This window comes from Nipponia nippon, unplaced genomic scaffold, assembly GCF_047370975.1.
Source record: "Nipponia nippon isolate SJK-2023a ecotype South Korea unplaced genomic scaffold, ASM4737097v1 scaffold_11, whole genome shotgun sequence".
Classification (NCBI taxonomy): domain Eukaryota; kingdom Metazoa; phylum Chordata; class Aves; order Pelecaniformes; family Threskiornithidae; genus Nipponia; species Nipponia nippon.
In genome coordinates, this window is record NW_028262302.1 from 4,292,796 (window position 1) to 4,309,903 (window position 17,108).

Sequence of the window (17,108 nt, forward strand, 5' to 3'; positions counted from 1 at the left end):
GCCTAATAAAGCAGAAAAAGAAGAATGGAGCAATTCTCATACCTCTGTGAAGGCTCTCTGATTTGTCTGTAAGGTAACCTTTACTACTTCAAAAGGGTTAACCACAACTGCCTCTGTCAACCCAGATCCCAAGCCAGCAATGGCAAATGCCTAGGAAAGTTAAAATTCAAGTTAAAAATCAAGGAGTAGAATTTCCCGTACATCAGATTATGAAACTGAATGATACAATGCAAACTGCAAGATTACAGTAATGCAGCAGTATTCTATTACTAAACAACTTCAGCCCTTGATTCAATGCTGACAGTTCACGAAGACAATATGACAATAGCCATAAACCACATTCCAAAAAATACAAAATAAAATCTCATAGCACTGTCAATGAATTCTCTTTTTAGCTGGAAGAAAAATTGTGGTATCAATTTATTACAAAAACACGGAAGAACAATGCTCTCATGTTATCTTTGGGTAGAGTCTGAATAAAAACACAAATACAAATGCAGTTACGCACCACTGGAAAAAATAAAAACTCTGCAGTTAGCATTAAGCATATAACACTAACATACTAACTTAAAAAAATAAAAGAAATGTAAGAAATTCAAATAGTGTGGTACTTAAGCAAATTGCACAAGTAGAAGAAAAGTCCTCCTAAGAAAATATCAATCCTGAAAAGGTTTAGAGGGGAATAAGTGGCACACATGGAAATGTCAGCATCCTCTGCAAGAATGAATTAACTCAATTTACTTAGAAGCTGATGGTACTTTAAAATCATAAAAATGGAGATATTCAGTGCTTTGCTTTCCATCATGACACAGCATTTAAAAATACCTTAATTCATTCGTAACAGAAAAAGAATATTGAAATATTTAGGTCAATTGAGAAAATTCAGAGGGGTTAATTTTTGTGATCATTTTACACATTTATTTCCTCCATTTAACATCTCCAAACTTTCTAGGGGCTGAAAAGAGTCCCAGGACCAAAATACAATATACTGACTACATTTGCTGAAATTCAAGGAAACCAATGGCGTGAAAAGAACAATAGTGAGAAAAATAACTTATTCAACACAGAGTGATTTGAGCAGGGACTCTTGAGAGATCAAGAGAAGAATGCTAAGTTAGGAGGGTAGTGGCAAGCTCCAGCCATACTGCTTTTGGAAAACACTGTGTTACCAACAAATCTATTTTTCCAATATGAGATGGGAACATAACCTATCAACCCTGAGACTGAAGCCATCAGGAAGATGTTAAAAGAGAAATGCATACTTTAACAACAATAAATGTTGTCTTGATATGAGGTCTGTTGAGGCAGTTAGAAGCATTTTGCCTAGCTTAGACCCTCTCAGTCTTCTTTTTCCCTCGCTACCATAGCTATCTTAGGGACAAAAATGCCTCTATGGTAACAGAATTGCACTAAAAATGTCAGAGGTGTCTGACTGATGGTTGCTGCATCTGCTATGTGAATCAGAGCAGGTTTTGGTCAGCTATTGCATGTTTACAAGTTTCCAGCATATTTTCCTCCAAAAAAGTCATGGTGTACTATGGAACCTTAAACTCTGTTCTTTCCACTTGCTAGAGAACAAATATCAGCCTCTCTATTTACATCTAAGGAAGAGAAGAGCCTGCTGAAATAAAAACAAGGTAAAATAGGAGATACTGTAAACAGCTATAGGGTTAGTGGAATAATTAAGAGGAAGAGGAAACTTGCTTTAACCTAGTTAATATGCTTCCATGACCATTCAGTTGCTGCAGTGGGAGGCAAATCTAAATGGCAGTAATACTGTTTGAAAGAGACCTGAAATAATGATAAAGCAAACGTCTCCTTTTTTTCTGACGTCATTTTGGTTCACATGGTGTGGAGAGTTATGTGTTCTTACAAGACAAGATTTTACATATTTCCTTCAGTCATCACAAACTTCTCTCTTGAGAGCCAAAACCGTAAAACAAATTCCAATTCAAAACTCATTTGACCAAGAAAGCTATAATACAGGTGTTCAGGATTTTATTGTTTGTTATTTAACCAAGAAGGTATTTACCCTCTTCCAGATAATTCATGTTTTTAGTCAAATATTACATAACATGCAAATGTTATGACATTGTAGGGAATTATTTTGAAGACATTTAATACAAAAATTAGCTTAACCACCATTTTGATAAATTCTGTTATCAATGTTTTCAAGGGACAAGTCTGTTCTGAAAAACTGTTGGTTGAACTGGGCCCTTTAATTTTGGGCCCTTTCTGTGGCAAGAAACAGATGGGACTGTTCAGTATACACATATAAAATTAGAACATTAAGTTCTGTATCCATACATACCAGTCCTGGTGGTAATGATGCATATCCTAGTAGCTTCTTGTATTGTTCAAAGGTGAAAAACTGTAAATAAAAGTTAGACTGAAATTGTGTTGAAAAAAATTATGTGTTACTTATGCAAATGAGTAAAACCAAACTACAGTGGAGCTTCACTACCTCGTATCCCGAGTAGCCATGTGCAGTTCTGCAAAATAAACATAAGCTACTTTTGTTTCACACTCTCTGTAGTAGCGTTAGATGTGCAATAGTAGACAATTAGGCTTCAGAACTGATTTTATTAGTGTATCATGCATAATAGCAGCATAAGTGTAATTAAAGTAATGTTTTATGTAAGAGTTCGCTTACAACACATAGTTTGGTGTTTTTAATTTATACGCTTTTCCTCTAGCGCCTAACTTTCATATACTGGTATAAATGTAGTAGCAGATATTATCATTTCTCCCAAGAAATCACCTTCACATCTTTAATATAATATACTGCAATCACTTTCACATTTCTCAGATATTAGTCTACTTCTCATCAAAGAGATGTAACTGCAGATTTTGAAGATGGAAAGTCTGTAGATTTTTATAATCTTTTACTGTCAACAGACATTTGTCTTAGTTTTTGCTCGTTACAAATAAATCTTTCACCCAATTGTCTGCTTTTAGTCAGTGGTGCTCCGAAGTTCTGAGCATCTGCAATTCCTTAGAGGATGAGTTTTGAAAGCTGTACTCTTTTGTGTTTGAACTTCAAGAAAGAAATGAGAAGCTCAGTTTCACCTGCCCCAACATGGAGAAAGGCAACCACCTGTAAATGGTTCACTTTGCAACTTGACACTTCTTGCCACCCAAATCCATTAATTTGCAGACTACTTTTGGTGAAATGTTCTGAAAATTGAAATGGAATAAATTAACAGCGTTGTTCTTCCAAGAACAGTGTTGAGAATAACCCTGACCACACTGAAGTCAGTAAGAACCTTCCCATTGACATACGCAGACAGACTTTCACCACCTACTTCCTTGTCTGTGGATACAAAGTCTAAGGTGCATCAGTCAAGGTATACTCTAAAGAAAGGTATTTGTGACATTTTACAAATTATTGGTAAGATGCCCTCTGAAATACAGCACACAATCCTGACCACCCCTATTCAAAAAAGATGAACTCAGACTACAGCGTATTCAGAAACAGGGTTACCAGGACCACAAAGAGAACTTAAAGATTTCTTCAAGAATGAAGACTGAAGGAGAATAAATGCTTGCCTTGTTTAGTCTAGCAAAAGAGAGGCTGCAAGAGAATGAAAAACAAGGAAAGGAAAGATATGTAACATAAAGTAATTGGGTATAAAAATAAAAACTACTCATAAATAGAATGTGGCTTGAAATCTGACGAAGCTTTCTCACAACCACAGGAGTGGGGTCCTGAAACAGTCTTCCAATAAGAACAATGGGGCAAAAATCTTAATCACTTGTAAGGGAGAGTTTGATAAGTTTATGAAGGAGATTCTAGAACAGCAGGGGACTAGACTTACTGACCTAAGAGATCCTTTCTAGTCCAGTGCTTCCGTGCACAGCAAATCTCCCCAAGCCCCTCGTTGTTTCAAATTAATATTCTGCAAATATGTTGCTGAAGCCATTGAAAAAGCACTTCAGTTTGATGCTACATCAGACAGTTCTGAGGGCAGTGAAAACCATCTTCTAGCATGAGGAATGAGGATAGCAGAAAATCTTGCAGGTCACAGCAGAGATCTGAATTCCAGGTAAAACCAAAGATACTGGAGGTGATATTCCATGCAATTTTCACACATGGAACAAGGCAAGGCCTGTAACTACAGCGCACTATTCGAGTCCTATAATTTGTCCAAGAAGTATTCATGACTTTGCATGCAAAAGAAAAGTGGCTTTTACATGGCACGTCCGGTATTATGGGACTGAACAGCAAAAACCTGTCACAGCTTCACCAAGACTGCATCAGCAGGGATGGATATCTACTAGAGCAAGGGCTGTCATGTCGCTGTATAGTGAAAGTAAATAACTAGAATGTCTGACTTTCCTGGCTACTTTCCAAAGTTGACCTGTAACACTTGATTAGTTTAGAGCAAGCTGATTCAAATGAAGGTGGGATCCTTTGAAAGTCTGTGTGTTTCGCTCCCACACGTGAGGCTGTGATCCCTCATGTAGTACCTGCCCATGTATGTGACAATCAAACTGTTTCACCATGAGGGGAAGGCAATGGGAAATGACGTCAACGGAGATGTGGGAATCGTAAGCAACATAAGGGAATAGAGCTTTTCAGAAAGACAGACAGAAAGAAAGACTGGGTGACCTGTGCTGGGCCTCAGCCAAAGAAGACAAGGTCAGTCTCTCAGGGCTCAGTTACCACAGACCTATCAGAACAAAACAGCTTTTCCATAAACCACGTGTACAGGAACAGGAGTAATAAGCACCACATTGTCATTTTAACTTGTTTAGAACCCTGTCCTATGGCAAAGTCAATAACATTTTTCAATCAAGACCTGCTTCAAATGAAAAGTCACTAGAATCACACCAAAACCATTGGAGAACCGGGTGTTAATGTGTTAATAATGCAACCACATTTAAAGCAGGGGGAATATGCATATATAATGCAAAATTAGGATGTTAAATTCTGAAAAGTGAAGGACTGATACTCTGGCCAGTGGATAGATATTTTTTTTATCCTCAGCAGGGATTATTATCTCATTTTGCAGAAAAGGCCCTAGAATCAGGTCCCAGATTTTAACTGCTCTCCAAATAGTGTACAGACTGAACGCTAATCTTGCAAACATCCTGCAAATATCTTTAAAATTGTTGCACTGGCCTTGCCAATAATCAGAAAAAAATAGAAGTGTTACTTAGACTGTAGGTCTATCTTTTTGGATAACTGAAGATATTTTATAGGTAAAAGGAAGTCTCTGAGAAAGTGTTAGTCGTGGGTGGGTGAGATACTTCACTGAACTAAATTAATTTCTTATTGTGATAAAGTTTGCTTTATTCTCTCTCCAGTGACTTTCTACTTATTGTTACCCCTCTAACCTTTAATGGAATTTCTGGTATTCCTTAATGTTTTCCATAGTGTTACAGATCTGTAAAATGGTTGTAATAAAGGCAGAAATACATTACCTAGCAATTTTTTGGTCTTAAAAATGTTACCTTAAAAATCAATAGCTTCCTAGAGTCATAAATAAAATAACTACTTAATAGTAACTATGTTTTATATCATTTTTTAAAAGAAAACAAATCAATAGCAATAAAACTCAATATAAACGTGGCTGCGTGTACTAGAGTGGCTAGTATACGTACAATTTTGCCCCAAAATATCCAGCTATATCATGCAGATTTATGTCATGGACGTCCACCCGAAATGTTTTTAGAAACACAGTATAATTTTTCTTTTCCTCTACAGTTGTATTAAGTTAATAGCTTTGTGCAAAAAAATCTCAGAATAAATGTATTTAAAACATGCTTTTGTGTATATAATAACCAATATTGTCCATCTGGCAAAGATACACTTTAATTCAAGTTACACAGAAAATAGCCAAAGTACTTACCAGATGTCTCAATAACTCTAAGGTAAAAATATATGCTTGAAACAAGATGTCTGGGAACACATGAACAATATAAATTTGCCCCAAAAGTTCATCTGTTAACCATTGTATTGGCATCATCACTTCTTTCCTCCAAGTTCAATCTAGCATAAAGTTATAAACTTTGACTTTTCGTCTTCCAGAAATACCAGTTTTCTTTTTAAAAGGCAAATAAAGAGAGAGAAAAAAAGAAATAGCAAGACAGACATGAGAACGTAGTTGACTAAAAGTGAAGCTGCATCTTCAACACTTGGCTGAATAACTGGAGCTAAATAACTTCATTTTAGTAGCTTTATTTTTATTTGCAAATATCCACACCAGATACATACAATATTCCAGTAGCACAAGTACATTTCTTCTTAGTACAAAATCTCCCTTGTCCATTCTCTATACACTTTTATGAGATATAAAAGACACTGTAACTAGAAGTTTTCAAAAAAGTTCATTACAAACACAAAGCAAGGCTGCTGGAACCTAGAAATTGCCTGTCTACCTTTTGTGCTTTCTCTAGTCTCAAAACCACAGGCATGGACATAGTCTTCCTCTAAATCTCACTAGTCAGTTTGGCAGTGGACAAGGGACATCTTGGGGCCTGTTAAAATGAGGAAACCTATTAGAAGAATAAAAGGTGGAGAGTGAGCCAAAGGAAGCAGTGACTTTTCTGTTGGGGTCACATTCAAATAAGGTTAGTAGAAATTTGAGACAAGCTGGATTCTCTTCAGGTCAAAGCATGGGTACAAACTCCACTTTGGATGTTAGAAATTGTGCTGACGTACAACATCTCACACTGAATTGCTTCAGTATCCAGGTTCTTACAAGGACATTACTGTCCTGCCCTATTCTGTCACTGAATTCTTCTAATGTAGAGTATAGCTGATGTCTCAAGATAACTTAAAGTCCTCCTGGTGTCCTAGGAACAGCATAAAATTTAAAGGAATAGTGTAAAGAATAAAAGAATTCAATGATTTAATTAAAAAACATGTTTAGCATTTAAACTTGATTCTCATGGTTGCAGAAATACTACTGAGCCCTCATGTAAATGCCCAAGAAGTAGGTAGAAAGCATCCCAGTATGGGAGCACCAGTAAGACATTTAAGGAGCTGTGAGCTTATGATGTACAACAAGAGGCTGAGAGAACTGAGTCTGTTTAGCTTGGAGACAAGAAGGCTAAAGGGATCTAATTCCTGTCTTCCACCATCTGGTTTTACAGAAGACAATGTCAGACTTTCTCAGAGGTCCACAACAGAACCACGACAGGCAATAGGCAAAAGTTGCAACAGGGGAATTTGGATTGGATATAATGCAAAATTCTTCACAGCACTGGAGCAGGAGCACAGAGAGGCTGCAGTCTCCATCCTTCAAGATTTTCAGAACTCAACTAGACAAGGCATCTGAGCAACCTGATCTAACCATGAAGTTAGCCCTGATTTGAGCAGAAAGCTCACCAGATGACCTCCAGAGATCCCTCCCAACTTAAATCTTTCTATGAGTCTATAATTATATAGAATATTGTGGGGTTTAAGCCAACTTAATCAATGTGAGTAAGAGAAAGTGACTCAAGATTTTTGAATGACTCAGGTTGGTAGGAGAGAAATCAAACCTGGGTTTGCATTTTAACTAAATATATGCTGGAATCTAAAAAGCATGATCAGATTGACTTTAACTCATTTCAAACGAAGTGAAATGGAGAGACAGGAAACATCACAGTCTGAAGAAAATGAGTTATTAGGAGTCTTCTAAATATCATCCATCTATTCTTCACTGCCACTTTGCTATTAAGTAGAACTTTAGTTTTCTTAGTTGTATTAAATAATTTTGAGATAGGTGACATATGTCGTTTGCATCTAAAATGCCAATGCAAACAAGAAGATGACATTACCAGAACTCCTTTAGGATTCTGTTACAAGGTCACATCCTGTCACTTTATACAAATATTATTCCTCTGTAAAGCAATTGGAATGTGAATGATTAATTGCAGACTAAGGACCAGAATCATATGCAGCCTCTTTAGAAAGAAACAAAAAAAGAAAGGAAGGAAAATCAAGACATTCTGTATAATTGTTTTTAGACACATTTGGTGCAACTATGGGAAACTTCAAAGTTCTGAAGTAAAAGACAAAGAAACATTTGCTCGTAACACAACGGATGCTTTGATAGATTTAGAACTTTAAGATGAGGTGCTTAATTAGTAGGTTTTAATTAAAAAGGTTGCATGACAACTGAAAAAAATTATGTATTGCTGTATTTTGCTTAGGAATGTTACTAAAATAATGCTCTACAAATCAACATAAAGTATAAAAAAAAGAAAATCAGATCAACATTTGACGGCAAATACACTTTGATAGGCTAGCATCTATTTCCGCTGGAAAAGAGCTGGCGTAAAATGTTCTTTGCATGATGAAGAGTTGTACCCATTACTGTGTTCAATCTATAAAAAAGTGAGAGTAAGGAGTAGAGTGCTCTTTGGAGTACAAGAAAACTCTGGGCAGCATTTCAAACCTACAGATATACTACTTCAAGTTACTGAGTAAGTACTTACTAGGAGTGGCTTCTTTAATGGCTTCTTGTATTAATTTATTAAGCTGTTCTTAGTTGTTTTGCAAGTTGCTAGGCATTTTCAGTAAAACAAAATGTCTAAACCAGAAGTAATTCTGAGGCTAAAATATCACGTAAAGTATTTTATTATTTTTGATCATATAAACTAATTGTAATTTGTTTTTCAGTAACATTATATATACAGGTCAAAAGTAGCCTAGCGTTTAAGAGCCTTATCCCACACTTCTTAATCAAGCACAGTTTTTATTGTATTATCAACAGGGAAGTTTCCTCCTAGTAAAAATCAGAGGATTACTATGCCAAATAAGGTTAAGATTCTAATGTCAGTCAGTGGGGGAGAAATAAAATGTTTTATAGCTGCCACTGTCCCTACTCATATTATTAAAAGAGGAAGTATGGGGTTTTTACCTTCACCGCCCTTTTGGGTGTCTCAGCCAAGATGGGAGGAAATATTCCTTTGTAGAAGCCAAGCAATCTATTGAAGAAAAAAAAGAAATTATTTTTGTATGGATAAACAACATATCATTACCATACTGCCAATTCTGTTTTAAATTTTGAGTAAAGTAACTAACCTTTCAGCATTTCCAAGTATATAGACAAATAATGATACTCTTTGCTTACTTGCTAAGTAACTGATGTGCTCCCAATTCTATTATGTGCTGCTGTGATGATATAAAAAAAAAAATCAGCAATGAATAAGTAAAAATTCAATTAATTTTTTTCTGACTAAACAAGAAATTGTATTTAAAGGAAGAGGAACAGTTTTGACAATGAAGTATTATTTCATTGTTTTAATTTTCTTGACATAGCAATGATAATATTAAAAACTGGTCACAAAATACAGATTTGGAAAAAACTGTGACTTCAGCAAGTTGCATACAAAAAACCTGCATGCTCATCTTCAGATGTTAGGTTAAGGCATCTTTTAAAGTTTAGTTTTAAATATGCCTCAAAATAGATGAAGTAATTTTTTTGACAACTTAGTTTTGACACAAGTTAGCTATTCATAGAGCCAGAACAGAATGTATGCATTTCATCTTGGAAAAAACATTTAGGCAATATCTTGCTACTGCACTCATTCAGGTCTTTGTCCCTCTCTTGCCCGTCTCCATAAACACCTAAGGAGTTTACAATAGCTGCTGACTTTCGGAGCTGGCCTGAAGCCAAAGATTCACTTGTTGCAATGCTTTGCATCATCTAAATTGTTTATATATATATGTATACATATATATATATACATATATATATATATATATAGTCTGCTACAACATACATGGCATTTGCAGGCAGCCTGAGCTCTGCTTACAAGGCCAATGTAGATGCATAATGCAGGGTCTTGGGAATGCTTTAAATGACAGGTAGTTCTCAAAATCTCCAGGTGAGGTAAAAGTAGACATAGTTCTTGTCTGCTAGGTCTCCACATTAACCTAGATAGTGCCTGGGGAGAGTTCAGAAAGGCATCTAATGCATCAGCAAAAAGCTACCTTGCCAGCCAACAAGGGTATATTTTACAACTTATCCGTCCTCAGAGTTTATACACTTCTTTCAGAACTGTAAGACGATTCTGTCTACAGAAGAAATCACTTAAAGCAAAGCGTTTGTGTCTTTTTAAAATGTTGAAAGGTTGTGATGTTGAAAGGTGGTGGTTCACCTTTCTAAAACAGCCTATTACTTGGAATATTTTTGCAGGGTGTGGAAGAGTCATCACATCAACAGATTCTCCTATAGTTATCCTGTGCATGTCAAAGAAAAACAATTAAATTCATATTCCCCACATGAATGTAAAATACCACAAATGCTACACCATTTTTTCCACTCTTCTTCTAACATTTCTCTGGAGTCCTCTTCTTAAGCTGCTCCAATATAAATAAAATAATTTAGGCTTTGTAAGATGCTCCAGAGTGGGAATATCACTTATCCTTCCTCTGAGTAAGCAAGTTATGAATTCCAGTCCATGATAAAAGGAAACTTTGAGCATTTTACACAATGATGGTTTCATGACAAAACACTGAAAGTCCTTGGGTAGGAGATTTCAAGAATTCAGCTGAGTCCTCAGATGTTTTGATTTCCCCAAAGTCTCACTTTCCAAACATAAATATATATACACATACATACATATATCTGTATCTATCCACATAGATGCAGATATAACTATAGATATCTATAGATATAGATATAACAATATAGATATACTGGATCCAGTCTTAGTCTTTAACCATCCATACATATTCAGAGTATAGTCTTGCTGATTCAGCAAGCTATTGAAATGTTGAGTAACTTTAAGCATGTGATTCATACAGTTTAATGTGAGTTCAAACTGAAAATGAGGTCCAAGTAGGATCAGCTACAAGAACACAGATCCCTATAAACACTTTCTTCCTTTCAGCTCAATCTAAAACACTGTAAGCATATCTACAACAGGCATCCTGTTTGGAACTTCTAGTACAGCAGCATGATTGGACTTGGAAAATGAAAAGTGCTCCACTGCTCTACTCACAGGTGTAGCTCTGACTACAAAAAAGTGAGACCCAAACTTGCTCCAGATATTCTCATTAGTAAGAGATGCATAAGCAGAGAAATATGCAGTGTAAAGCAACAACTCAGTTCTAAAAACACACAGTATCATTACCTAGCCTTTCACAGCAGTACAGGTTGCTTTTCCAGGTTGCCTTCTTGTATACTCAAATGTATGCAACTATTGAATACATAAACGTTGTAACATTCCCATGGTCTCTGACAATCTCAGGGAAAACTTTTCAGAGAGAATGTGGAGGGGAAGGATATACCAGGAATTTGAGCAACAGGTCTGCCATCTCAGCAATTTTGTGAGGCAGGTAATCACTTCTAAAGAGTAATCCACCGTTCTATCACAGCTCAGTGTTGAAACACCAGCGATTCAGATGATCAGCAGACCAGGCAGTGAATTGTTTGAAAAACCTAGAGCAATGGGAACTGAAAATATGAAAAGCAATTATCCATTGCTCCTGAATCACAGAAGGGTTGAAGATGGAAGGGACCTCTGGAGATCATCTGGTCCAAACCCCTGCTCAAGCAGGGCCACCTAGAGCTGGTTGATCAGGACCGCATCCAGACAGCTTTTGAATATCTCCAAGGAGGGAGACTCCACAACCTCTCTGGGCAATCTGTGCCAGTGCTTGGTCACCCTCACAGTGAAAAAGTGTTTCCTGATGTTCAGACAGACCCCCTTCTGTTTCAGTTTGTGTCCATTGCCTCTGGTCCTGTCACTGGGCACCACTGAAAAGAGCCTGTCTCCATCCTCTTTGCACCCTTCCTTAAGGTATTTGTGCACGTTAATGAGATCCCCCCTGAGCCTTCTCTCCTCCAGGCAGAATGGTCCCAGCTTTTTCACCTTTTCCTCATATGAAAGTTGCTCCAGTCCCTTAATCATCTTAGTGACCCGTCATTGGACTGTCTCCAATATGTCCATGTCTCTCTTGTACGGGGGAGCCCAGAACTGGACCTGGCACTCTAGGTGTGGCCTCACCAGTGCTGAGTAGAGGAGAAGGATCCCCTTCTTCAACCTGCTGGCAACACTCCTCCTAATGCAGCCCAGGATACCAGTAGCTGTTTTGGTTGCAGGGCACATTGCTGGCTCATGTTCAACTTCATGTCCATGAGGACCCCCAGGTCCTTTTCTACAAATCTGCTTTCCAGCTGGTTGGCCCCTAGTGTAATACTGGTGCATGAGGTTGTTCCTCCCCAGGTCCAGGACTTCACACTTCCTCTTGTTGAACTTAATGAAGTTCCTGTCAGACCATTTCTCCAGTGTGTCAAAGTCCATCTGAATGGCAGTACAACCCCCTGGTATGTCAGCCACTCCTCTCAGCTTTTTATCATGAGCAAACCTGCTGAGGGTACCTCTGCCCCATCATTCAGATCATTAATGAAGATGTTGAACAGTTGGATCCAGTATTGACCACTGGGGTACACTGCTAGTTACTGGCCTCCAGAGAGACTTTGTACCACTGATCACCACCCTCTGGGCCTGGCCATTCAGACCATTTTCAGTCCACCTCACTGTCTGCTCATCCAGTCCATACTTCAATAGCTTCTCTATGAGGATCTTACGGAAGGCAGTGTCGAAAGCCTTACTGAAGTCTAGGTAGGCAACGTCCACTGCTCTCCCTTCATATACCAAGACAGTCATTTCATCATGGAAGGTTATCAGGTTGGTCAAGCATGACTTTCCCTTTGTGAATCCATGCTGACTGCTCCCAGTCGTTGCCTTGTCCTTCATGTGCCTGGAAGTGGTTTCCAGGATTAGTTGCTTCATCACTTTCCCAGAGATCAAGGTGAGGCTGACCAGCCTGTAGTTCTCTGGATCCTCCTCCTTGCCCTTTTTGAAGATAGGGGTGACATTTGCTTTCCTCCAGTCCCCAGACACTTCTCCCAGTTGCCATGATCATTTAAAGATAGTTGAGAGTGACCTTCCAACAATATCAGCTAGCTCCCTCAGCGCTTGTGGGTGCATCCCATCAGTGCTCATGGACTTAGGTATGTCAAGTTTGCTTAAGTATTCTCTAAGCTGATCCTTTTCCACCAGGGGTAAGTCTTCTTTATGCCAGACCTTCCCCCTCTCTCCAGAGCTTTGGATTTCTGAAGGCTGGCCTTGCTACTGAAAACGGAAGTGAAGGGGCATTCAGTATTTCAGCCTTTTCCACGTCCTGTGTCACCAGGGCCTTTGCCTCATTCAGCAGCAGTCCTACATTTCCCCTTTCACCACTTACATATTTACAGAAGCTCTTCTTGTTGCCCTTGACATCCCTCACCAAGTTCAGCTCCAGGGGGGCTTTGGTTTTCCTAACCATGTCTCTGCATGCTCAGATTGTCTCTGTCCTCCTCCCATGTTACCTGTCCCTGCTTCCACCTTCTGTACGCTCCCTTTTTATGTTTGAGTTTTGTCAGGAGCTCCTTGTTCAACCACACAGGCCTCTTGGCATTTTTGCCTGACCTCATGCATGTTGGGATGGACTTCTCTTGAGTGGAGGTGATCCTTGAATACTACCCAGCTTTCCTGGACCCCTCTTCCCTCCAGAGTCTTATACCATGGGACTTTTCCAAGCAGACCCCTGAAGAGGCCACAGTCTGTTCTCCTGAAGTCCAGGGCTGTCATCTTGCTTTTTGCTCTGCTCCCTTCTCTCAGGATCTTGAACTCCACCATCTCATGGTCACAACAACCAAGGCTCCCTTCAACCTTCACATTCCCAATGAGGCCTTCCTCATTTGTGAGTATGAGGTCCAGCAGAGCACCTCTCCTCATTGGCTCCTCTTTCACTTGTGTCAAGAAGTTATCATTAATGCTTTCCAGTAACCTCCTGGATTGCTTATGCCCTACTATGTTGTCCCTCCAGGAGGTATCAAGGTGGTTGAAGACTCCATGAGGATCTGGGTCTGCAAATGTGAGGCAGAAGAATCCACAGAGCTCAGCAACTATATTCATGGCTCTACAAATACCTAAAATTTTAAGGGATCTGTAACTGGGTTTCACTGCTTTACTCCTCCTTTCCTCTGTGGAGGCAAATCTCATCATGAAAAACAGACAGGAAGGAGTTAAGGTCTATTCCTATGGAACACATTAAGTTCAGAAATTTAAAAACACATGAAAACTTTGAGGATATACATCCATATATGCAATATGTAATTCAGTAAACATGGTAAGAACTAGCTCAGTATTTAATTATGAACTGTGGTTTACATTTTTTTTTCTTCCTCATTTGAAATAGAAACAGAAAAAAGGTTAGTAAGCACAGCCAGTGAGATGAAAGGAATAAAAGAAAGGAGGAAGTAGAAGACAGTCCCATCTCATCACTGCTTATTGTCAACTGACTAATTTTTTGCATAAAGCATAGTCTTTTGTAGAGCCTTCTGTGCCTCAGGTGGAGGACAAGCAGCTGCCCCTAACTTTTCCAAATAATGCTTTACAATTTGCAAAATAAGCTATTTACTTAATTTAAAAAAACTAGCATGATGGTAACAAAAACTTGAATGGCTTTGTCAGTCAGAAAGTACATACACACACGATGATCTTATACTTCTCTTTTCCTTGGTCAATACACTGAGTTAGCCTACTTGCACACGGTGTATAACATTTTTCAAAGTCAACTAATGAATAGTGATGACATTTCACATTTGAAAGATATTATCACCTGGATTCAGGCCTTCCTTCAGAAAACTGGCGTTCAGAAAAATTATGGAACAGCAGCAGCAATCACTTCAGTGTGTGACAGAAGAGAGAGAACGTGACATCATATCCCTAGCTAGAGACACTGGAAAGAACAAGTAAATCTCTAACAGAAACACAGCTACATCTTATTTTGTTTCAGCATTAAGGGTCTAAATGAACATCACCATTCAATTGTATTCTGGGCAACAGCCCAAACTCATCTTTGCAGCAGTTGATTTTGAAACATTACAGTCAATCGTATCTTCTCAATTTGTTCTTTCAGGCTTTCGCTATCCTTCTGGTTTCCATTTCTTGTTTGGAAGCCTTGAGTCATTCACCCTGGCAAGACGACCAACCTAAATCAGTTATTTTCTCCAAATTATACTGAAATTGGGATCTTGCTTAGTTTGTTGTTTTCTTCCTCTGTCTTTCACATAATTTTCCCTTTAAGGATCTAATAAAGCTGATTGAAGGCATGAACACAATATTCCCTTTCTTCTATTGCTGTCAAATCCAAGTCTCTTACCCACATTGTTTTATAATTGAAACAAAAACCCTCTTAGGTTCAATTCTGCTTTCATTACCTCTGCATTATCCCAAGTATAAATAAAAGACCTGTGTTTCATGACCATGTCAGTTACATTAAATGAATCCGCGACTTTCTGATTTTACAAGATTTTTTATTTCAACAAAGGGAAGGAATTTTGAAGACATACTTGGTAGAAGGGTGGGTGTTCAAAAGGAGATAGAAAGTACGTCTAAATATAATGAAACTTGCTTAGAGTTTCATTTATACCAGATAAAAAGTATCTTTTTATTTCATGGTATGTAGCACATTGTGAATTTATTACTAACAGAAAGTAAAACAATTGAAAACAGGGCAATATTACTTTAATATAGCTATTAGTGTGAAGTAATCTTGATATTGACCTAGCTGGAGATTTAAAAGATTTTAAATTCCCAGAAGTTTCAGGAAAACTAGTGAGTGCTAGTGAAGGCAGGCACAAATTAGTACCTACCACTGAGAAAAAGGGACTTACAGTTTAGCCATTTATTTTGAGAGCAGCAAGCCACTAGCCAGTTCACACCTGTAGCTCACCCTCAATCACAGCATCTACAACCATTTGCCCAGCTGAAGAGGTATGCTATAGGGAAGGCTGGGTGTCATTCAGGGGCAACAGGCACAGAGCTGAAAAGATATTAAAGGTTGGACACATTCATAGAAAACCAGGCTTGGATACTCTGTTGCTCTCCAAAAAGCTTTTTTTCTTGTAAAGTATGTTATGTATATTATCCTACTGCAAATGTTAAACACATGTCCCTACAGGAACCTCATATAAAGCTATCAATGACACACTTAGCCTAGCTAGCTTCTGAATTTCTATTATGCAAATATATTTCTTTATCTATTCTGTGTCTCATATACAGATACCTGCCATTTTAGACACCAGCACTAAATACTAGGTACTTATTTTCATAGCATATTTCACTTTTTTTCACTGAGTGTGCGTTCATTAAGTCACCATCAGTTGCAACACATAGGAATTAAGGAAAAACAGGGTTTTTTTTTCCCAGCAAGTAAATGTAATACAGAATTATATGTTAACATGTGTCTGTAGTAACACTGATGTTACACCATACGCTAAAGGAAGCCCGAGTGTCCAGCTATGAGAATACTAGAAGCAGATCAACTCATGAAAGAAACCCCTTAAATAAGTTACGGCAACACAGAGTGTGAAAAATGACTGGTTAAAAAAGAAGGGACCGTCAGTGAAAGGTACTCTTAAAATACTTCAGAAAAATACTAAACAGTGGAGGATCTGGCTCAGAAACAATCAGACTGGCCAAGAAATGGATTAATAATCAACATCAATCTACCTCACTTATTCAAAATGACAGTCATCACCATATTCACTGCATGTGGGTCAGATTACAAAGTTATTATGATCCATCATCCATGTGACTGTTATTCTTACTCAGAAATTAGTCTTTCTTCCATGATTTTTAATCACCTCTCAATCTCTTGGTCAAAATCCTTGCTAATTTTTGGCTTTCTAGTCTGCACTCTGAATTTATATAAGTTACAGGACACACCTAAATATAAATCCCTCAAGAGAGGAAAAGATGAAACCTTCTCCTTCCTTTCTTGTGTCTTTTGTACAGCAAAAAGTGAGAGTAACAAAAAAAAGGAATCCTTGTTAAAAGTTTTCTCTATTCAAATGAGGCTCTAGCCCTCTCTTATACTACATGTTTGTCATACGCTTTCTGTGTTTTGCTATACCCAAGCACCTAAAAAAAAAAAATTGTAGGAAGGTGAAGTTGGAGCCTTGCATTGTAATGCACAACATAGCCTCAACAGTTCTCCATGTGTAAAAAAAGAACACCTTGTTCTGGCTTTTTTTCTCAAGGATGATTATAAATTAATTAGTTAAGTGGTACATTGTTACCATGTACTGCTTGAGTAATAGATTCATGTG

The 17,108-nt window shown here is 37.9% G+C and overlaps 1 protein-coding gene across 3 annotated transcripts in view; it reads right to left on the bottom strand.

The window, feature by feature from the left end:
• SLC25A21 (solute carrier family 25 member 21) overlaps nucleotides 1–17,108 on the bottom strand; it is a 260,447-nt gene that overhangs the window by 19,062 nt on the left and 224,277 nt on the right. For 2 of the 3 annotated variants that reach the window (XM_087747230.1, XM_087747229.1), the window contains 3 exons: nucleotides 8,856–8,922; nucleotides 2,312–2,371; nucleotides 43–150 (listed from right to left, as the gene is read on the bottom strand). In XM_087747230.1, coding sequence (XP_087603356.1) covers nucleotides 43–150; nucleotides 2,312–2,371; nucleotides 8,856–8,922 — 235 coding nt within the window. Of the gene's footprint in view, nucleotides 1–42; nucleotides 151–2,311; nucleotides 2,372–5,855; nucleotides 6,048–8,855; nucleotides 8,923–17,108 lie in introns of those variants that run through there. The other variant, XM_087747231.1, reaches the window with a different exon arrangement.